This window comes from Chenopodium album, chromosome 12, assembly GCF_948465745.1.
Source record: "Chenopodium album chromosome 12, dcCheAlbu1.1, whole genome shotgun sequence".
NCBI classification, from domain to species: Eukaryota; Viridiplantae; Streptophyta; class Magnoliopsida; order Caryophyllales; family Amaranthaceae; genus Chenopodium; species Chenopodium album.
In genome coordinates, this window is record NC_137845.1 from 14,776,200 (window position 1) to 14,799,000 (window position 22,801).

General features: G+C 37.4%; 4 protein-coding genes across 4 annotated transcripts; 2 read left to right on the forward strand and 2 right to left on the reverse strand.

Moving 5' to 3' along the window:
• Positions 1-1,682: 1,682 nt before the first annotated feature.
• LOC145572104 (epoxide hydrolase 1-like) lies at positions 1,683-4,863 on the forward strand. Its single transcript, XM_081631128.1, has 3 exons — positions 1,683-2,291; positions 3,388-3,626; positions 4,299-4,863. The coding sequence occupies exons 1-3, from the start codon at positions 1,821-1,823 to the stop codon at positions 4,543-4,545; spliced, it is 957 nt and encodes a 318-aa protein (XP_081487254.1). The 5' UTR covers positions 1,683-1,820; the 3' UTR covers positions 4,546-4,863.
• Positions 4,864-13,160: 8,297 nt separating this feature from the next.
• LOC145572105 (large ribosomal subunit protein eL18x-like) lies at positions 13,161-15,371 on the reverse strand. Its single transcript, XM_081631129.1, has 5 exons — positions 15,263-15,371; positions 15,079-15,168; positions 14,836-14,964; positions 14,524-14,706; positions 13,161-13,508 (listed from the first exon to the last, which is right to left on the reverse strand). The coding sequence occupies exons 1-5, from the start codon at positions 15,263-15,265 to the stop codon at positions 13,350-13,352; spliced, it is 564 nt and encodes a 187-aa protein (XP_081487255.1). The 5' UTR covers positions 15,266-15,371; the 3' UTR covers positions 13,161-13,349.
• A 1,870-nt stretch (positions 15,372-17,241) lies between these two features.
• On the forward strand, positions 17,242-19,135 carry LOC145570944 (protein MAINTENANCE OF MERISTEMS-like). Its single transcript, XM_081630060.1, has 4 exons — positions 17,242-17,571; positions 17,654-18,433; positions 18,523-18,888; positions 19,013-19,135. The coding sequence occupies exons 1-4, from the start codon at positions 17,242-17,244 to the stop codon at positions 19,133-19,135; spliced, it is 1,599 nt and encodes a 532-aa protein (XP_081486186.1).
• Positions 19,136-21,181: 2,046 nt separating this feature from the next.
• Positions 21,182-22,384, reverse strand: LOC145570945 (uncharacterized). Its single transcript, XM_081630061.1, has 2 exons — positions 22,331-22,384; positions 21,182-21,841 (listed from the first exon to the last, which is right to left on the reverse strand). The coding sequence occupies exons 1-2, from the start codon at positions 22,382-22,384 to the stop codon at positions 21,182-21,184; spliced, it is 714 nt and encodes a 237-aa protein (XP_081486187.1).
• Positions 22,385-22,801: the final 417 nt, after the last annotated feature.

Genomic DNA, 22,801 nt, shown 5'->3' on the forward strand with positions numbered 1-22,801 from the left:
TCAAAGAAAATTTTTTCTCTTAAAATTATCTTGTTTAAGAGAATATCTTTTTAACAGTTTTACTAAACTTGCGCTTCTAGTGTTGATTAAGTCTTTCTCTACTAAATTAAGAAAACTCTTCTTATTGCTTCAACGTGCCCTGAATTTTATGACATGATTGAACAATTGGAGGGTGTGGGAGATAGTGGTGTAGGCTTGCAGCAAGTAGTAGTGTTTTAATAAAGCTATGATTTTTCTACAAATAGGGAAGTTGTTTAATTCTATGGAAAAACTATCTTGCTCAAATATATTGTCTATCGTTCTTGCTTTTAAAGTGCAAACTCTTATATAAACTTGGTTCACATTAATTTATTGTGGACCACTAATAGTAGAGATATTATGGTCGGTTTATTAATATATATAAAAGGTCACTATATTAGAATATAGGTTATTATGTTAAAATAAAACCGATTGTCGTAAAATTAACTTTTTTTTTTATACAATTTAAAAACATTGGTCAATATGAATAACAATGGTCACTAGGTTAAAATTTCAATAATTTCAACATAACGTCATACTTCAAGTTTGCAATAATGTTAAAAATCCACAAGTTTTAATAAAGGTTACTATGTTAAGATTAAGATTATTATATTTAATATTAGGGTCATCATGTTTAATATAAAGCCAGTTCGCGTACGTATAGATCAAATTCACACAAGTTTTTCTACTTTCAAAGAGTTAAGAGTTGTATTCCACTTTAGCTAATAACTTTCTTATTTCTTAAAAGTTGTAATTGGATGTTGGGAAGTTTGAGTGAACTTGTAGTAAAGTTGAGAGAAAGAGAAAAGCAGCAAGTTGAGGGACTTAATGTTGGGAACTCTAAGTTCGTTGAGGAATTTAGAGATTGAGTATTTGAGTCTTTAGCTTGTAATATGTTGTTTGCCTTATTCTAGTAGTGGTCGTAGTTTATTCTTCTTGTTAGGATCAAGAAGTTTTTCACGCTAAAATTCTTTCTATGTCTTTGAGTTCCCTTATCTTTATATTCTTTATTCCGTAAAAAGTTGTCTAAATTTCTCTATATTACAATTCACCCCTCCCTCTTGTAACATTCTTATAGAGTAACAGATTCCTCATTGATCATCTTGATAAATGATTAATGCAATGGGAAGTTTTATAATTTTTTTTTAATAAAACCGGTAACATCATTAGCAAATCTATACTAATCGATTAAAAGGCGTTTCTAACAATGTCCACGTGTACGTAAGCTCTTCTCACTACGCCACGTCATCCATTTAATGTAATATTTTGAATACAAAATATTAATATGTAGCAAATGACACTATAAATAACAAATTTAATTACAAGAAAATTAAATCATAAATTACAATGTATATTAATGATCAGTTAGTTTCATGTAATAACCCGAGTCACGTTCGGACCCAAAAACTAGTTTAAATGTAAAGTGCTACATTTTCTTAACACATTTAAAAAATGTCAAATAGCCTTAATTACAATTTTGTTGCTTGTTTTGCATTCCAAAATTTATCAAGGTGACGACAAACTTGGCTTTTCTTCTTTCCTACGATTTTCCATTAAAATACACATGCAAGACCCCACGTGGCATAAATCTATACATCAAAGTCAAAGGTCCCAAAAAATTCCAACGTGAAACTTGAATTGAATCGTCCTCTTTCTCGTGTTCTTCCTTTCCTTTCCCCCCGAAAGTGAAGGAACAAATTCACTGCACCTCTAAAAAAAAACCCACAAATAAAAATCTTCACCAACCAAAAACAACCCCAGAAATTCTCCTTCAAAAACAAAAAAAACCCAGAAAAAAAAAAATGGAAAAAATCTCTCACAGAAAAATCCCAGTAAATGGCATAAACATGCACATAGCAGAAATCGGTGACCCCACAAAACCAACAATCCTCTTCCTCCATGGATTCCCTGAGCTCTGGTATTCATGGCGGCACCAGCTTCTCTCCGCCGCCGCCGCCGGTTACCGCGCCGTCGCACCGGACCTTCGTGGGTACGGTGACACCGACGCGCCGCCGTGTTCTTCGAGCTACACCTCGTTTCATGTCGTCGGAGATTTAATCTCTCTTCTCGATTTTCTCGAAATTGACCAAGTTTTGTTGGTGGGTCATGATTGGGGTGCGATGATTGCTTGGCATTTCTCTCTGCTTCGGCCTGATAGAATTAAGGCGTTGGTTAATTTGAGTGTTCCGTTTTCGCCCAGGAACCCTAATCGGAAACCTGTTGATGGGTTGCGTAAATCTCTTGGTGATGATTTTTATATCTGTAGATTTCAGGTAGTTTTTTGGGTTTTTTTTTTTTTTTTTTTTTAATTTTCAAGTGTGTTTTTGATGAATGTTTTGTGTAATTTTTGGTTGGTGTTCATGATTTTTTTGATGTTGACTTGTTTAGTTCATTTAATTCTTCTATTTTGTGGTTTGTTGAATACTGTTTGATCATTTATTGTATTTTTTGTTTAGAATTGTGAACAAAAGAGGCAAATCAGTTAATTTCTTTTTGGTGGTTTGTGTAATTAATGTTTTTTTTTTTTTTTAATCTGATTTTTGAGTGAAAATGAAGTCAACCCTAGGTCCCAGTATCTGATTTTCAGTGGATAAATGGATATTGAGTGAAAATAAAGAACCAGTTGAGAATTTCCTTAATTTATATTCTCTGTACATTAATTGGGTATTTGGGTATATACCCAATTTCACATTTGGTTGCTGCATTTAGGATGTTTATAGCAAATGAATATGTAGAATTATAAAGTTAGATGCTGGCTTTTTACTCTTTTAAATCAGAACTGTAATTTTTTTATTTTTTTTTTTACTGATAAATAGATTGGTGGGTGATTATGGTGAATTATTTGATGGCTTGTAACTTTGTAAGTCTTCTTTTTGCTGTATGATGACAAATTCGACCCGGTACGCTACTCAAATTTAGTTCTGCCCAATAACTATTTCCAGTAATTTATTTACTTAACCCCAAATTTGATTGATGCTTCATGCTTAACATGTTTGGTTTTTTTTTTTTCTTGGCTGATGATGATTTTGACCCGTATAGTCAATAGTCTGCCCAATTATCGAATACCCAGTATTATGGAGTAGCAATAATTCTCTTTCTTATTGAAACACATTTCTTTCTATGAAGTGCACTATTGTGTATTCTGCTCAGAAGCTATTTTACTGAAGTTTATTGCATTGGTCGTTCAGTTGCCCCCTCTGGCAACATTGTTTGGACAAATATCAGGCGAATGCTCATTTCCTCTTTGATAAGTATGGACACGAATCGTATCTTCATTGCACTTACCTTCTGGGGCAGTCCCCGAGGTTTCATGAATTTAATAGTATCCTCATTACAGTGCATCCTTGACTGATTGCTGTCATACTGTAGGAACCTGGAGAGATGGAGGAAGAATTTAACAGTATCGATACTGCTAGATTAATGAAGCAATTTCTTGTATCCCGTGATCCAAAGCCTCCTTGCATACCTAAAGGGAAAATGGCAGCAAGTGCACAAAAGGCTATTACTTTGCCTCCATGGCTTTCAGAGGACGACATCAACTATTTTGCTGAAAAGTTCAAACAGACAGGCTTTACTGGTGGTCTGAACTACTATCGAGCCATGAACCTGTATGTTTCTCCTTAGTCTTGGAATTGTTAATAGACTTATTGTGTGATCATTGTCCTGACATTTTCCCAACATTTCACATACATCACTTAAAGACTAGAAAGAACTTGATATGGTGTGATGAGGCATAAGCCAATATGCAGAAGTATTTGTATTTGTAGTGCTTTTGTGTACAGTGTCAGGGATACACATACACTCATTGCTAGAATTCACAGTGTCAGATGTATGCTTACTTAAGTGAATTTTTGGCAATTGACTATGTATTTTCACCGAGAATCATTCAATAAGGTTCCAAGTGGTTGCTCTAGAGACATGGAATTGAGGCTTGTATGAACCATATCCATTTGCATTCATGACTCTTTCTGAACATTGTAGAACAAAAGAAAGGGCATTTATAAACATTGTCTTCTTTTATTTGGTAGACCATTATAGGCCTTTGAAACAGTTAGTTTTTGCCTAAATCGATATATATAGATTTGGCATGTTAGTGCTGACTCATTGTCACAGCAATTAGGATTTGAATTACTGGGAATCCATTACTTATTTCTTAGGACTAACAATGTTGCCAATGCAAATGTCTTGAATTTATGCTTTTGTGGCATTTCAATTTCAATAGGCCACTGAATAATGAACCATTTATTAATGCTGTTACACTTTTTTTCTTTTATTGGTAGGACGTGGGAGCTCATGGCACCATGGACAGGAGTGCAAGTTAAAGTACCTGTTAAGTTCATTTTGGGGGAGCTGGACATAACCTATAGTTTTCCATACATGAAGGATTACTTACACAAGGGTGGATTCAAGAGAGATGTACCACTTTTGGCTGAGCTTGTTGTAATGGAAGGAGCTGCTCACTTCATCAATCAAGAAAAGCCGGAAGAAATAAGCAATCATATTTTGGAATTCTTTGAAAAGTTTTAATCCTCTGGTATTTCTCAAGATGCTCTTTGGCTTGCTTGATGCATTCAAGATAAAACTTTAGTCGTTTTAGAAAGAGCATAACGTGCTCTAATTAGCTGTATACATGATTTACAAAGGTGTTGATATGGTGTGTCCCATATACGGTGTTCTTTGGGATCTTCACCGTTTCCATTGTATAGTGTTTAAGTATCCCCCTTTGTCCCAATTGTTGAGATTCAAATAAGTTGTAGTGATTACCCTTGGATACATCTTTTTCTTGCCACAATGTCTGAATTATCTTGTGTTATTTGAAGTTAAGTTGAATGGTTTTGTTTCTAATGCTATCATTGTAATTTTAGGGGCATGCATATTAGTTCTATACTTCCTCTTGTTGTACCCATTTTAAAAGAGATAGGAGGCTAGCTAGAGTAGCTGGCTAGTTCTCCGACTTATAGGCATGGAGCCGGAGGTCGAATCTCACCATTTCACTAAGCTTATTCTAGGAGGGATTTTCCTAAATCCCCCCTCCTACAATGGGCCTTCTCCTTACCCTAAAAAAAAAACATAATGTATATACTATTGTGTTCGAGACCCACTACCAACACTAGTAGGATAGCTTATAGAATAAGACAAGCAATTGTTAATGTGTGGAATAAGTCAAGCAAGGTAGTGTGTAGAATAAGCCAAGTGTTGACTTGGTTGCTTTTGTGGTAGTGTGCTTTGTACACTTTGTAGTTGGCTTGTAGAATAAGCGAAGTTTGGTAGAGTGATATATAAGCTATAGCATGTGTCTTGTTGTAGTATCACTAATCATAAGAAGAGTGGTCACACAAGTAGTGTAGTTGTGAGGAAAACACAACACTTGCTCTAAGATTTTGAGAGAAACAAAGAGGGTGAGTGCTTGTAGTAGCTTAGAAGTGCATGCAGTTTTGTAGCTCAAATTCAATAGTAGTGAAATTGTCTTTGAGAGGGTAACAAAGTTACCCATTATTTGCTTGTGTTGTGGTTTGTTATTCTTTGGCATTGTTGTTTATCTTTGCTTTGCTTTCGATCCCGAATTCTTAACAAATTGGTATCAGAGCGAAGGTTGTTTCGGGGGCGATTTGAAGGCCTAAGATTAACTAAGTTGAGGTAGAAGAGGTGCGGGAAAGTTGAGGTTAGTGTGCTAAGTGAAAGAGCACCAAAAGTAGTTTCACTAAAAGAGCACAAAGAAGTAGGGGTGTGCTAGAGTGAGGGAGGAAAAATGTAGACCTGAAAGTGAGTTGTGAGAGTGTTTGTACAAGTTTTGCTTTGTACGGCGCCAAGTAGTTAAGGGTGGTGCAAGCAGCGGTACAAAATGTGATCTTGTATCGAAAGGCCATTTGACATTGTGGTGGTCATTTGGCGTGTTTCGTGGCGCGGCGGTAATAATAGTAGAGGTGGTTGGTAGATTTGTGGTGATGTCGTGCTAGTAGCTCCACCATGAGATGGTGTTGGAGGATGAGAGCACAAACACACAAGAGGGAGTGTAGAGGTATGAGCGGCTTGTAGCGGAGGTCTATGAAGAAGGGTCTTGAAGATGATGAAGACCACGAAGGAGGGGGACGCATCTTATGCCTAAATCGAGGAGGAAGATGATGATCACATCTTTCCATTGGAAGTAGCGGGGAAGTATTAATCACAACAAGTAGTGGCATGGATGCCATGATGAGAAGATGAAGCTCAAAGAGGCTGAAGCTTGTGAGGATGTTTTGGTGCTTCCAAAAAGAAGTTGAAGGTTGAGGATGAAGGTTCATGGAGTTTATGTAACGTCATTCAGGCAGCTTTTAGGGCCCGGGTCACCCACCTTGACGGGTCGCAAGCACACTCCACTCCATATTAGTATGATATTGTCCACTTTGGCTTAGCGTGCACGTATTTTTTTTTTTTTTTTTGGACACCTTCCCAAAAGGCCTCATACTATTGGAGTGCGCACTCACTTGTAAGGAGCTCTTCACCTCCTTACTCCTTCCATGAGGGACTTGAGCTGAACTACCCCAACAAACCACCCCTCGGACCAAGGACCACATAACTCTTGGCCTCCCCTCCAGCGAAACTATCTTGCAACGTCGCAATTACCACGGGACACACCGCCTGAGCCACAATATCAAGAGGACTTTCGACGCAATGCACCACAATCGCGAGGCCACACATTTTAGGAAACCGTCCCACACACATAACGCCCGTGTCTGTCTCGCCGAGCTACGGGCTCTTATACCACTTGTAGGGCCATCCACCTTGACGGGTCGCACGCACACTCCACTCCACATTAGTATGATATTGTCCGCTTTGGGCCTGACCCGCACAGATTTGTTTTTAGACACCTTGCTAAAAGACCTCATACTATTGGAGTTTGCACTCACTTATAAGGAGCTATTCATTTCCTTACTCCTTCCACGTGGGACTTGGGATGAACTACACCAATATATACTTCTATTTACATTATTATCGCTATAGCTGCAATTATTTACACTATCTTTTTGTGTGTTAGGATTGCAAGCCTAACAAGTATAATTTGGTAGATTGACAGCCGGTGTTGAGCAAAGGTTGTGATCTTGAGGAACTTGCTGTGAGAACAAGCTTGCTATAATGCTATGGGGTCCTTTATAAAAAGACCTGTTGGCCTTGGTATTAGCAACGCATTAGGCCAATAAGTAGGAAATGTGTTGACATTCTTGTCATTCTAAAAGATCTTGGCTTTTGGAGAAGAAGTCTTTATTGATAATTTTCCTGATTATTACACCATAAATAATAATTAGGAATGTAATATATTATTTTTATAAGTGTTGCAATGAATTTGGCAGTATTAAGGGAACCATTAACAAAGTTATAATTAAATCCTAGTTCTATTGGTGAATGCTACCTTACATATATGGGTTTCGTGTATGATCTATTGTTTCTGCTCGCTTGAGGGTGCACAAGACGTAAACTATAATGTCATTTTGCGAAGGTGTTAGTAAAGGTGGTTACTCTACTTAATACTTCGTATTGATTTGCATATATGACGGTTCTTGCACCATTTAACTTACAATGTCACTGTTATAATTTGTTATCTCAATTTTTTTTATTTATCGTTTGATGTCAGATGGTGTGGTTGGTTTCCAATTAGTAAAGCATTTGACAGAGTTTTTGATCGAATTATTAGCTCATAGTTCTTGCTCAATTCTTCGTCTAGGTTGAAAATTTTAGCATTTACCTGTGAAATAGACTTATGGGCTGCAATGCAATAGTCAAGGTCCTATTCAGTCTTTAAACGAATAACATAGTTTAAAGAATTGAACCATATATAGTTTAATTGATTTTTAAGAATGAAAGTTACATTTAGATATATCGTATCACTTTTTCTTTTAATTAATAAACAAGTGTTAGGCCCGGGCGATGCCCCGAGTTATTGCATTATTTTCATGCCTAAAATCTTTATTAATATTTATTTTTTATTGGATGACATGTAATATGGTAATAGTTTAGTGGCTAACACGAGGTTGTGGGTTTAATTTTGTAAGTACCATATTTTTAGATATGGAGTGAAAATCAGATTAAATGAGGAGAGCGTCATGTGGCACCTAAACTTCTTTAAGAACGTCTTTTAATATATGGTATAGATTTTCTTCACTATCATATGAACTTTCTTTATTTTCTCTCTCAAAAATTGTATAAGAGTCCACAATTACAAAAGTGATGCTATCACTCCACTTCAACAAAAGACTCATTCGAACATGTGTATCCTCCACTTGAGGGGTAGGTTGCCCCCTTGCTCATGAACCTCTTCATCATGAATATGTTCCTCATGAAACTCTCCTAGCCAAAGCCCGATTCACCACGTGAAAGTTCATCACTATCAATAGCTCCTTACTTAGAAGTTAGAACCTTCCTTCAGCCACTGGCTCACGAACCTTTCGACTCTCACTAAAGAAGAGAAATTTACCTTGTTATTTGATTTGTTAAAGTTAGAAATGTTGGCGAATTCAATCAGGTTAAAGTAAAAGATGAAAAGTGAGGGATTCGAGTCCTCTGTAAACAAAAGCCTACATAACAGTTCCAATGCTACGCCTTGAACTGCTCGTCGATCTCTCCTACACTACGATTATGACTCATAAACCGAAGAATTAAAAGTGGGATAGAAAAAAAATGGAGTTGTAAAAAAAAAAAAAAAAAAAATGTTCTTCGAAGCTGTGCTAATGGTGGTCAAGGATAAGGTACTACCTTCAATGGGAGACATTGTGTCTGCATGATAAATCTGGGAGACTCCACAACCATACGAAGGAAATAAAAATATTTGCACTTATTTGGATAGCAAGATTAAAGGAAACTAAGGAAAATTTGTCCCAAAAAAAAAACTTTTAAATGCACCATTTTTCGGGGAAAAAAAAAATCTAAAGTTCAAAATTTTTTGTTTAAAGAAACCTAGTACCACCAATTCACCTACTTAATCTCTAATCTTTTCTAATTACTCTCTAATTCTCAATTAACTATGTAATAATGAAATTAATTTATAAATTTTTTTTTTTTTGAAAAAAAAAATAAAAAACCCACCATTTCCACCCACCAGCCTAGTCACCCTTTTCCCTATCCCCCTCCCCTAGCAGCAACTCCCACCACCGGCCACCCAACTCCATCGCAATCCCTACCCACCACCTCAGCTACAATAATCATCTCAGCCACACCTACTCGACTGGAATTCCCGAAATACCACCGCCCACAGACATCCCCTCGACCTCGACGGAGGGAGGGACAATGTTTTCTTTCTCCCTCTTCTACTTCACTTTTTCGGTTTTCCCCTTCTTCAACCACCATCAACATTCAACTATTTACAATAAGAATTTATTTAATTTTGAAAAAGATAAATGAGTGAGGAAACTAAGCTAGCAAGAGAAGTAGAAAGCATGGCGCCAAAGATCTGCCATTAACGGGGTTGATTTGCTTAATTTATGAAATTTATTGTTGGCTTTCTCATTTTTTGCTTTAAGTTTTGGTAATCTTAAGGTGGGTTGTCGGGTTTAGGGTTTCAGAAGGGGGGTTGGCCGGACATGAAGGTGGGCCATAGGGGTTGGAGGGGTTTAAGGTGGCAGCTGAGTTGGGGGAAGGGAAAAGGAAGGTGGCTGGTGACAAAATAGCAAGGGCGGAGCTAGAGGGGGACATGGGGGGACAGCTGTCCCCCCCCCCCCCCACTTTTTTTTTTTTAAAAAAAAGCGCTTATAATATGTAGTAGATAAATATAATTGCATGCATAAATTAGAAACAACAATTTAGATGACGTAATGATTAAGCAATTTTCATAGAGGTTGTTCACTTTAGGACGCGCGATCAAACCCATACTAGTTCATGTTTTACTAAAGATGGGCAACGGGCCATGTCGTGCCGTGCCGCGGTGGTGGGCGTGCCGTGCCAAAATGTGGCACACCCCAGCCCATGGCACGGCATGGCCTGCGGCCCGGCACGGCCCGCCAGGCACGTGGGCCAACCCGTGCCACTTTTTTTTTTAATAATAAATGTAAATAAAAAAACGATACATATATATATATATATATATATATATATATATATATATATATATATATATATATATATATATATATATATTAGTACAACTAAATTTTATATAAATAATGTTATTAATTTATGTTTATGTTAATGTTAATATATTTTGTTTTGAACAACTTTATTTTAATTAAGGTTATATAAATTATTAATTTCTCTAATTATGTTTAAGTTTATGTAAATAATTTTATTAATTTGGCAAAAAACAACAATGCATATAATTAAAAAAAAAAATTACGAGTGCAATAAGCCGAAAACACAAAAAAAATTTGAATAAAACACGTGACGTGCCCGGCCGTGCCGCGTGCCGTGCCGCGGGTCGGCCACCGTGCCCCGTGCCGATTCCCAAATTTGTGTTCACGGCACGGCCCACGGCTCACAAGTGGGCCGCCGTGCCGGAGTCGTGCCAGGCCCGTGCCACCCGCGTGCCGGCATGGCCCGTGCCCATCTTTATGTTTTACCCTTTTTGCATGCAGCTTTTGTCGGTTACTTTTCTTTTATTTTTATTTTTTTTGACAGTTTTTCTTTAATTTTTAATACTAGTATAATTATTATGTATGTATAAGACAACTTGCCTTTTTTTTTTTTGTTACCAATAAATTATGGTTGTAAATTTGTAATTGGGAATCGTACATTTAATTATTTATATTATGTAGGAATTTGTCAAAATTCGAAATTTGCCATAAGTTTTTCTAGATTAGTCATTGTTCAGGTACTAGTTTGTAATTTTGTATCATCGAAAGAGGAAAAATTAGTATATAAAGTAGGATTTTTGTAGTAAGTGTTTTGGATTCTGAGTTGTAAACTTTAATTATTTGGGTTTTTCACCATATATGTCTGAGTATTTTGTTTATTCACCATATACCCATAAACTTTTTAAAAATCATTATATACCCCTGAGTTTTAACAAAAATACACCATAACATGCAGATACTCTTGATGACTAATGATTTTTAACTTTGTGAATCATTAGGGTTAATTATGACCCGAAACCACCCTAAATATATTCCCCTACCTCCGAAACCACTCACATTTCTTTTTCTCACCCCCAAAACCACCCCATATTTCTGTTTTTCATCCCAAAATCAATCATACGGATATGATTACGGAGATTTTGAGTGGTTTCAGGGATTAGACCAAGGATAAAAGTGGTTTTGGGGATGGGGGAAGAGATGTAAGGTGGTTTCGATGTATAATTAATCAAATTCCATTTATCTTGTTGTTATTAGGGGTATATGATGAATAATTGTAACAACTCATGAGTTTTTGGTGAATTTGAAAATTTTCATGGGTATATGGTGAATAAACAAAAAAACTCAGGGATATATGGTGAAAAAACTGTTAATTATTTAACAAACTACTTGTTCAATTATTTATTTTTATTTTTTTCCAAAATTTTTTGTCAAACTATAAGATGTTCATTTGTCCCCTCATTTCAAAATTCCTGGCTCCGCCACTACCAAATAGAGAGAAAGAGAAATGAATGGTTTCGCCTTCTTATTGATCATCAATAGGCTATTTATATAATAGCAACATAACATTCGTAAATACTCTAAAACCTAAACTTCCTTATAAGATAATATTTCAATATCAATACTTAACCTAAATCTATCTTAACATATCACAAATACATATTATTTTCTCCTAAATAATATCATAAGATCTATGGAAAATATATCACAATAATATATTTTCCTATAATCCTAATACCCTCCCGCAATCGTAACGGCAGTAACACGAAGGTTGCGATTGGAAATCTTCACTTTGTTGAAGCCGATATGCACTACTCTAGTGGTGAAGCCTTCAAAAAAAATTTCTTAAAAAAAAAAAAAAAACTTTTGCAGCTACGTCCCTTTGCTAGTGTTCGTGGTCTTCTACAACCACGTCCATTCTTATCTTTATATGTTTGCCCTGTCGTCTCAAGGTATAATGTCATGTCGTCTCAAGGTACAAGAAAAATAATATGTTTGTCCTGTCGTTTCAAGGTACAAAATCATGTCGTTTCAAGGTACAAGTAAATCAATACCCTGTCTCACGGCACAAGGAGAACCAATATATAAAACCTTGTTTTCTTATTGATCATCAATAGGCCATTTATATACTACCTCCGTTTCATATTTTTTGCAACGATTTGAAATAAAATAGAGAAAAAAAATGTCTAATCGTTGCAAATAATATGAAACGGAGGTAGTGATAGCAACATAATATTCATAAATACTCTAAACCCTAAACTCCTTTATAAGATAATATTTCAATATCAATACTTAACCTAATTCTATCTTAACATATCACAGATATATATCAGCTGGGATGGTGGTTAGAGTGGTGTTGATGGTTCATTTTTTCATTTAATTATTAAATAATCAAATGAGAGTTATAAATTCCTATCAAAAATAAATAAAAAAGAAAAACAAAAGCGAGAGTTATAAATTAATTAGTAGAGACTAAAGGTTAATTAAGTGAATTAGTAGTACTAGATTTCTTTGAAAAAAAAATATAAACTTCAGATTTTTTTTTTTTTAACAATAAAGCTTTTAAATGGATTTTTTTCGCAAAATGATGTATTTAAAAAGTTTTTTGGACAAATTTTCCAGAATAGTAAGAGAAATCCAATGGAGCTCTATCGACAACATTAATTCTATCAGACGTCTCCGAAGAGATAGACAACATTAATTAAAAAAGTTTGGAATACATGATAAAGAAATTGAGAAAGTTATTGGAGTTGGAGTTTTGGGTATATAAATACAAGTTATGGATTATACTTGTTCTACATTTGTGTAATCGTTTTTTCTTTTTTTTGAGGATTGATTACTTGTTTAAATAATCAAAGATAAGGAAACCATCTAAGATGACATTAGATTATTTACAAATAATATTTCTCAACCAATTTTTTGGCAATTTATTTCTCTACTCATTCACTCATTTTACCACAGGTTTCATACTCCGTGGTTTTTTAGACTAGATACTTGCTTAGTGATGGATTCAACATTTAGAAAGATAAATTCAAAACGTAACATTCAAGTAAAAACATCCCTAAAGGCAACACTCGGGAGAAAGCAGGCAAAAGTTAGGGCAATCTCTTCAACAAAATTTACCTTCAAAACTGACGATAACAACATTTAAGTCGGGGCAAAATCTGCTATAACTAATAATTTGCTTTGCTAACCCAGCATAAAAAGGAAAAATGAAGCTCAAACCCAAATTGTAACACATGGATTGACAGTCTTTGATAATAAAAACCAACAAACTCTTCTATCTTGATATTTGACTTAGTTTCTGTAACCACGGCTGTTACGTCTACCTCTGGCCTTCTCGAATTTCCGGCCAGTAGATCGCACATAAGGCTTGGTGTGACTGTGGGGAACACCAGGAGCCTTGCCAAAGTGCTTGACAGCCTCTCTAGCATTCTTAGGACCCCTAAGAAGGACCTGCAGCATTTAATAGTAAAGATTAAAATTACCCCAAGTAAGAACTACTCCTTAAAAAAATTAAATATTTCCTCAGTATAATCAAATGAGTAAACAAACTCCTAATCTAAATTTAGGAAACACCCAACATAACACTTGCAAAAAAAGACGCAACAAACTAAAGTAAAGTTCAGAACCAAGTGTTACATATATCAATATATGCAACTCAACCATGCAAACAATAATGATAAGTGAACTTCAACACTCATTTGTTTTACAGGCGACGAATAGAGGTTAAACATGAAGGACAATTGGGTCGATTCAAAGTACAAAGTACATTGTGGTATCACACCAGTAGGAAAACATCAAATGGACTTCATAGAAGCAACACTAATGAATAAAGGAACTGCATCAAATTGCCTTTACGCAATAATGCTCTCAAATTGGAGAAATCGCAAGACTAAATATGTGTTTTACCGGCAACATGTCACCATAAGTCAATAGCCGTTGTAACATACGAGGCAGAGGTTAAGTAAATTGTTTAAAGATTAGGGTATCACTTCTCATAGCATTTAGAATTTCGTACTTTCAATTTTAGCATGCAAAATAACAAATACTCCATAGCTCATAAGCTCATTCGAAGGATTAGCTAGATTTTGCATTACCCAGTTTCAAGTAATTTCTCAACACATTCAATTCTAAAACTTAAAAAGTCCAATTATGAACCCAACAACATTTCTTCAAAGATAATAAAGAAATACACAATTTTGTTCCATGACTCAACCTAGCAAATGTAGCCAATCTAATCCAAACAATAACCACCTATTACCAGAATATATCATCCTATTTAATCAACACCTACACACTCCTAATAAACATTAATGAATAAAATGCTGCATTAACAAAATGCTCAAACAATTAATTTTCCAATTTTGTCAAATTCACATAATTTGCGAAGTAACATGAAATGTAAGTACTTTAATCACAAACATATACACAATAAAGAACACAATAGACCGGATCAAAGCAATTATACCGTGTTCTGGCCAAGAGGAGCTCTTAGAGCCAACTGATCAAAAGTAAGGCACTCGCCACCGGCCTTCTCGATACGAGCCCTAGCAGTTTCAGTGAACCTCAGAGCACAAACCTTGATGGCAGGCACTTCATACACCCTAATATCATCAGTAATAGTTCCCACCAAAACAGCAATTTTGCCATCCTATATTATCACAAAAATATTGCATTTCAATAATACACCCAATAATAAATCATCCACCAAATCAAATTAAATCATTCTAATATAAATTAAATTAAATCATACAAAAACAAATTCAAAAAAATTAAGTACCTTTCCAGCCATATACTTAACAAGCCTAGAGAGGGAAAGAGGGGCTTTGTTAGTCTTGCTCATAAAAAGCCTCTTCAAAACAACAGCATTGAAATCGCTACCAGTTCTTCTAACCAAAAATCGGTAAAGCTGGAAAAAAAATAACATAAACCCAGATTAACCCACCATTTAATTTCACAAATTAAACCAAAAAAAACAAAATTTATCAATAAAATTCAACTGGGTATTGATAAAAAATGATACCTTAACAAGGAGCTTGAGGTAAACATCGTTAGATTTAGGCGCAGTGCGCTTGGTCTTCTTGCTTTTGCCTCCTGCCTTCAAATCGATACCCTAAAAAGAAAAGCAAAAAACGATGATTGGGAGGAGATAGAATGAAAATTGAAGGTGTAAAAATGGAGGAGAGAGAAAGAGAGAGAGTTGTTACCATGGTTTCGCAGTAGGAAAGTGATGATCTGATGCGGTATCGGCTGAAGCTATAGCAAGAGAGGAAATGAAAACTAGGGTTTTTGGCCTTTTATATTTGTAATTGGGGCTTTAGTTGGGTGTTGTAGGTTGAAGATGAATGGGTTTTTATTTGGGTTTGGGTTGGATCCGTTTGAGTAGATTGTTTGGAGGGTTTGTGGATTTGTATTGTAGGCCTTTAGCCAAAAAAACTGTGGGTTTGGCAAAGGCTAAAAACGCATTTCTAGTTCAAAACTGGGCCCGATCTAAAAAAAAATAAAAACCCACTTTGATCAGATTTCACGGGTTTGGACACAAGATTTTATACACTGACCTTACTCAGTTTGATTTAGATTACATCTACATGTGAAAACAGAAAAAACAGGAATTATTGTTGTCGAAAAGATTTGAAAACTTAGGGGGCGTTTGGTTCGCGGAATATAGGTATGAGCTGTGGGGTTTAGAAACATTGGGGAGAGGTGGGTTTGGCTCATTCCATTCCCTTAGGTATCAAATAAAAGGAGAGAATGGTGAGATATATTCCATTCCAAAATAAAACCAAACACATGGTATTAAATATCAAGTTTCAACCCGATATCACCTTAACCTTATTCCTGATTCCAACTACTAACGCCCCCTTAAATGTAATGGGTCCAAAATTCAACCCCATGTCAAGTTGTCAACTAGCTAGATATTCAAATCTGGAATCTATTCTACTGATTACTCAAGGGAGTTGTTAAATAACGCCCACATTCTTATCAAAATCGCCCACAAATTAGGAATGAATTTACGTTCTTACCCATACTTAAAATCCTAAACTCTTTTTCTCTTTCACTCTCTAACATCACCTCTTTCTCTCTCCTCACTTAAAACCTCTCAAGAAAACTTAAAATCACCACCACCACCAACCAACACCACCATTGCCGCCACTACCGCCGCAAAACAACATTCACCACCTTAAATCACCACCACCACCGCACATTGCAACCACCACCACAAGGTCCACCACTTCAATATCACCACCACCACCGCCCATAACTGTCGAGAATGCCACGGTCGAGGAACGCAACACGCGCGAGGGAGGAGGACGCAGCCCAGGCGGAGCGGGTATATTTTTTTCGCCGGAAAAGTACTAAAACCGCCCTGTCTGTGTGATTCAACTGTGGTACAACCGCCCAAGTTAGACGATTTGACCATGGTCAAAACGCCCAGGATATACGGTTTGACCATGGTTCAATCGTATAGTTTGGGCGGTTTGACCACGGTCAAACCGTATTTTCTGGGCGGTTTGTCTACGGTAAAACCGTATTGCCTGGGCGGTTTGACCGTGGTTAAACCGTCTTACTTGGGCGGTTTACGTAATTAAAAAAAAATAATTTAATTATATATTTATTTTGCATATTAATAAAATTATATATTTGTTTATTTTAAGTGCATATTAATTAGAAATATGTTTAGGAAATAAAATTATGTAATTGTTTATTTTAAGTGAATGTTAATTAGAAATATGTTTAAGAAATTAAGTAATATAATTGTTTATTTTAAGTGAATATTAATTAGATTTATGTGTAGGAAATAAAATTACGTAATTGTTTATTATTAGTGAATATTAATTAGATTTATGTTTAGGAAAATAAAATAATGTAATTGTTTATTGATAGTGAATATTAATTAGATTTATGTTTAGGAAAATAAAATAATATAATTGTTTATTTTAAGTGATTATAAATTAGATTTATGTTTAGGAAAATAAAATAATGTAATTTTTTATTATTAGTGAATATTAATTAGATTTATAGAATTGAGTATTAATTATTTGTATTACATTTTTTTATTAAATAATAGCCACAAACCGTTAGAAGGCTAAATATCGAATTCACACGTGTCGAAGGATCGGGTCCTCGACATACTTGATCTCGTGGTGTTGATGCTTCTGTTAAGAGGGAGAGGGCAGCTTCTCGCATGGCGGATGATGTCCTGGGTTGGCCTTCAGATGCTCAGCACGAGCTAGATCAGGTCATGGATGATTATGATTCTGATCATCATGACACGGAGGATGCCACGACTTCCGAGAGTGGGCGAGGAGGATTCGAGCACGGGGAGTCGTCGTCTGGGATTTTCGTGAGGAAAGGTAGAGGAGGGAGGTTTGTGGGTTCTACGACTACGACTTCGAGCACCGGCCGTACTCGTAGGTCTCGTGGTTCTCGAGACTCAGATACGTCTTGGCTTGTTCATGAGGCGATGCCAGGTGGTCCAGTTGATGGCAGTCTTATCCCTAGCTATGCAGCTCACGTTGCTTCTCGTGTTTGGGTCGGGGGATGATCGTGATCCGTTAAGGTGCCACAGTAGGATTCAGTGGTGTAGGTCGTTGCAGGAATGGGAGACAGAGCTGAGTGCGGATTTACGTGCACGCCTTAGTGTCACTGGACTACAACACTTGCCGTCTATCAAGCATTTCCACATTGATTGGCCTCTGATCTCTGCGTTCGTTGAACGGTGGCAGCCGGATACGAACACTTTTCATCTCCCCTTTGGTGAGATGACGATCATGCTACACGACGTCGCTTATATTCTAGGGATCCCCGTTGAGGGTGACTTGGTTGACATGGTTAGCGACAGTGCATCTCTCCAGGTTGACTTTCAGGAGTTGTTGGGGCTGAGTAGGGATGAGCTTTTGGTGAAGCCGAAAGCTATTTGGGAGAACGGTGCTGTAGCGGTGACTAGCATCTATGAACGGTGCAAGTTGTTGGATCGGGTCCCAGACGTTGAGTTCATGGGTTTCTTTGTCACACTACTTGGTAGCACCTTGTTCGTTGACAAGAGTGGTCACCGCCTTCTTCCCTCCTGCATTTTAGAGGTGAAGAAGTCTTATGACGATCTTCACCGATATTCTTGGGGGTCAGCTACACTTGCTTTCCTGTATCAGCAGTTGGGTATCGCCTCCCGTATTGAGTGTAAAGCTATCGGAGGTTGTCTCACGCTTCTGCAGGCGTGGATATACGAGTACTTCCCATGTTTTCGGCCTTGTCAGGGAGCTTTAGTGGTACATCCAGGTGAGGCACGGGCCTCAATGTGGGATCCACGCTCAGAGTCGAGGGATCACCAGCGACTTATATCTTTCCATACCCGACTTGATCAGATGACTGATGCTAAGGTAGTATGTGAACTTAGCTTGCGTATATTATATTATTATTTAACGTCTTCACAACTAATGTAACATTCTTCTTATGATTGCGTGTGCAGGTTAACTGGCGGCCCTATACACTTACCCCCGCACAGGACGTCCTGAGAACCACGTACATGGGATGTATACAGTTTCGGGACATCGTTGAGTCGTATAACCCAGACAGGGTTTTACGGCAACTTGGTCATGTGCAGGGGATACCGCGGCCCGGTTTTAGGCCTGACAGCGCGTACAGACCTGCTAATGTCCGGTCGTATAGCGTTACTTTTCGAGGTCAGGGGTTATGGGATAAGTTTGGTCCCGGGAGCTGCTGTTTCGGCCTGTCGTTCCATCCACCTCTATTGGATGGACAGCCCACATGCACACCTGACTACTTGGCCTGGTTTTACACGTACTCCCATCCTCGGCTTATCAGTGATATCGTGGTACTTGCCCCCCCACCAATTCCAGGGAGGACGAACACTGATTACGTAAGTATTTGTTACTTGTTTTCCATAGATTACTGTGCAACTTAATATTGGTACTGATTATTTTTTGTATTTTTTACAGTGGATGGGTCGCTCCATGCATGTTATACGACGATTCATTGTTGATAGCGACGGTGAGATTACCCAGACAGTGGTTGAGGCCCAGGAGCTTATTGCGGCGTGGGACGCAATGATGAGGATGTAGTTGATTTCATTTTCTTATTTAGAAACTAACTTAATTGTTTTAGGTTATGTTGTAAAATTTTTTAAATTTATTATTTGAATTTAAATTTGCATAATACATTGCTTAATTCTACAACTATGCAAAGTTCTACAACTAAACATTGCAAAGTTCTATCACTAATTTGTAGCTAAAGTATGCCATGTTGCTATCCGACCTACATATCGTTGATCCCAGTCTTGCACACTAAAATCGCGCACGTCGTACCAAAAACCTGCTACAGGAGGGACTGGAAAATTAGGTGACATGTCCAATCAAACATAGTGATAGTTTGCCACTGTGAGGAGTGCAAACTCCCTATATGGGCCCGTGGCAGTGGACGGGGAACTCCATGGTAGCACAGTGATGCATGGATACACACCTATTCCATCTACGCCAGCACCGAAAAGCATAATGGCAGTTTTGAATAGGTTAGCGATCGGAAACAAGTCCTGAAACACTACCATCCAATGTTCACTTGTGCATCTCCCACCAGTCCATCTGATACAACGAACCTCGTTCTCCAATTGATCAGCATAAATTTGAGAGTAAAGGTTAGGATGCGTGGTAACCTAGTTTGCAACCATAGTCCTGGCCAACATCCACTGCTCCTGGTCACCCAAAAAGAAATCTGCAACACATCGAAATCCACAATTTCCGTCACCTATCGGGTCAAGCCAACCTTCCAAAAACGGCAACATGAATTTCGAAAAATGATCGACGTATAAAAAATCATCGATGTTCATCTGACTACCTGTAATAATCACCAGGAAAGTATTTTAGCATTATAAAAACCCGACCAACATCCGCACTAATTAAATCCCAAAAGAATTAATTAAATGTAAAACATATTAACAACAACAACAACAACAACAACAATAATAATAGCAAGTAACAATAATAATAATAATAATAATAATAATAATAACAAGTAACAACAACAACAACAACAACAATAATAATAATAATAATAATAAAGCATATACCAGAAGGCGTTTCCATGTTTACTGATGATTGTGATCGACCACGTCCGGAGCTAGATGTAGAAGTAGCACGACCCCTACTTCGGTCGCGACCTCGCCCACGACCACGACTACGACCGCCCGGAATATGCTCGAAGCCACTTGGATCACGCCTGGTAGATGAGGACCACTGTTGGCCTTGTGGTCGACCCCTGGTTGTCTCATTTATCTCGGGCTCTTCATAATCTACATCTTCAGGGTAAAGCTCCGCAAACAACACTCGGTTCACACTTCGCACAAAACTGGCATCACGAAGTAGTACCTCATCAACCAGGGATCTAAACTGCGTCGTGTCCTGTTCCAACTCATCCTCAAAGATAGGAATGTCAACACCGTCTCCAATGACTAGGGTTTTCCAAAAAGGATGGACCTGATCCAAATACAACCCCGTACCACCCTGAATCGAGGTGTGTATAGTACAAGCGCATGGGAGTCCGTGTGTCATCAACATCGCACAACCACAACTCTCGTACACATCATCAGATAACTCTCTCATCCTGTTCACCTCCTGCTTAAGAATTTTGAGAGCATGGAAGGAAACATAGCCACTGAGATTGTGCAAGGGCATTCCCCTGTACTCCACTCCAATTCGTCGTCTGGAGTCCTCCAAATGATGACGAATTTGAATAGCAAACCCTTAGTGGCGCGGTGTACACGGTTGAAGATAGAATCCATTGACCCTTTGGAGCTTCCGAGCCACTGTTTAAGCACAGAATGTTGACTCTCCACTCTACACGTGTTCACATTGCCAAAGTGCAGCACCTTATTTGTCCAAGCCGGAATAAACTTGTTCTTGTGCACAAGCCAAGTTTTTTTCACATAATCCACAATGGTATGCCTTGACCTTCCCCAAGTATCCTTCATTTGTTGCAACTCAAATTCATATTCATCCTCAGTTGTCGCATTCATGATTTTTGACCACCTCCCATTCCTAAATTTCTCGGCAGTCACCATGTCTTTCTTACACAAATGGTATACCTTGGCCAACACATCTTTGTTGATGTGCCACCTACATAGCAAGTGAGCTGTGTTTGGGGTCAGCAGCTACCCAACTAACGTATTTGCGCTCATTGGCCAAGTGAAGGAACTGGTTGACGACATCTCTCCCTTCACTAGCATCAACCCTAACACGACTTCTGAAATTGTAGATGTGTCTCATGTTAGGGTTCTCAGTGGGAAACGCATCTTTCACTGCCGCCATTATGTGACTAGGTTTAGCACATGCTGAACTCATTTGACCAACCAATTGCTTCGCAGCCGGACTTAGACCACTCACTTGTCGATGACCCTCTCGATATACCATCATTGGGTGGTTATGCAAGCCATGAAAACCTGATGAAGGAATGATTTTCCACCCTTGATCGTCCACCATACATGTGACCTTGATACAAAATGGACACTTAACACCCTTTCTTTTCGTGTTTTTCCGTACAGCATTCTCCATATCTCTATCTTCGGCTATGTTTCTATGGCCACGATCGCACTTAAGATACTTGACCGGTCGACCATCTCGTTGTTTCTTATACGAAGACTTTGTAAGGAAAAAGCCATAACGTGTGGAAATGTTTTGTGCCCATTCAAATGCTTCTTCAAAAGTCGGGAAGATCATTGACATTTTAAAATATGAATTGTAGTCGATGCCATCGCCACCATAATCCGGTAGTGATGCCTATTAACAAAATATTTTTAAAATAATAATCAAAATAATAATAATCATAATCATAACAACAATAATAATCATAATCATAGTTATAGTAATAATAATAACAACAAGAACAACAACAATAATAATAATAATAATAATAATAATAATAATAATAATAATAATAATAATAATAATAATAATAATAATAATAATAATAATAATATCAATGAAATAATAATAATAATTATTATTATTATTATTATTATTAAATAATAATAATAAAAACAATATTAATAAAAAAAAACAAACCGGGCAAACTGGGCGGTTAAACCGTGGTAAAACCGTGCAATCCGGGCGGTCCAACTAGGTCAAACCGTGTAGTCCAGGCGGTTTGACCGTGGTTGGACCGCCCGGATTGCACGGTTTTACCACGGTTTAACCGCCCAGTTTGCCCGGTTTGACCACGGTGGACCGTTTTTTTGGGCGGTTTGAGTTCCGACGAAAATAAATTACCTCGCGAAGTGGATCCGGCGGAGTACACGGTCTGCCGCTATCACTTTCCGTCATGTTGGCGCTGATGGCGACGGTGCAATGGTGGTGACGGGCGGTGGTGGTTGTGTTAGGAGAGAGAGGAAGAAAAGGGTAATGTTGGAAGTTTACATAAAAATGTGGGCGATTTCGATAAAAATGTGGGTGTTGTTTAGCAGTTCACTTACTCAATGGGTATTGGATTAAAAAAACTAGTTCAGAAACCGGAACTAGTAAACACTGATTCCTTGTTTTTGTAATTGGACCAAGACAATGTGCTACTGGTTACCCGAGAATGCACCACAATGAATCATCTATGCATCTTAAAATCAATAAATTTCTGCAATCAAAGTTCAACTAATTTCACTAGCTAAATTCTTATTACACAGTTAGAAACTTACAATAAAATTAATTGTTGGTTTATCAATCTTTAGTTTCATTCGTGTGTAGGAAAAC

What these genes read in the sequence shown, in the direction of transcription:
- LOC145572105 (XM_081631129.1), bottom strand. An exon ending in ACCTCAAGCTCCTTGTTAAG is followed by an intron (nt 14,965 to 15,078) that starts GTATCATTTTTT and finishes TTTTTTTTCCAG; the next exon opens with CTTTACCGATTTTTGGTTAG. An exon ending in CTCCTCTTGGCCAGAACACG is followed by an intron (nt 13,509 to 14,523) that starts GTATAATTGCTT and finishes TAAATGCTGCAG; the next exon opens with GTCCTTCTTAGGGGTCCTAA.
- LOC145572104 (XM_081631128.1), top strand. Translation starts at nt 1,821, where the DNA reads ATGGAAAAAATCTCTCACAGAAAAATCCCAGTAAATGGCATAAACATG. An exon ending in TTTATATCTGTAGATTTCAG is followed by an intron (nt 2,292 to 3,387) that starts GTAGTTTTTTGG and finishes GTCATACTGTAG; the next exon opens with GAACCTGGAGAGATGGAGGA. An exon ending in TACTATCGAGCCATGAACCT is followed by an intron (nt 3,627 to 4,298) that starts GTATGTTTCTCC and finishes TTTTATTGGTAG; the next exon opens with GACGTGGGAGCTCATGGCAC.
- LOC145570944 (XM_081630060.1), top strand. Translation starts at nt 17,242, where the DNA reads ATGGCGGATGATGTCCTGGGTTGGCCTTCAGATGCTCAGCACGAGCTA. An exon ending in ATCAGATGACTGATGCTAAG is followed by an intron (nt 18,434 to 18,522) that starts GTAGTATGTGAA and finishes TTGCGTGTGCAG; the next exon opens with GTTAACTGGCGGCCCTATAC. An exon ending in GGCTTATCAGTGATATCGTG is followed by an intron (nt 18,889 to 19,012) that starts GTACTTGCCCCC and finishes TATTTTTTACAG; the next exon opens with TGGATGGGTCGCTCCATGCA.
- LOC145570945 (XM_081630061.1), bottom strand. Translation starts at nt 22,384, where the DNA reads ATGACGGAAAGTGATAGCGGCAGACCGTGTACTCCGCCGGATCCACTT. An exon ending in CGCCGGATCCACTTCGCGAG is followed by an intron (nt 21,842 to 22,330) that starts GTAATTTATTTT and finishes TTTTGTTAATAG; the next exon opens with GCATCACTACCGGATTATGG.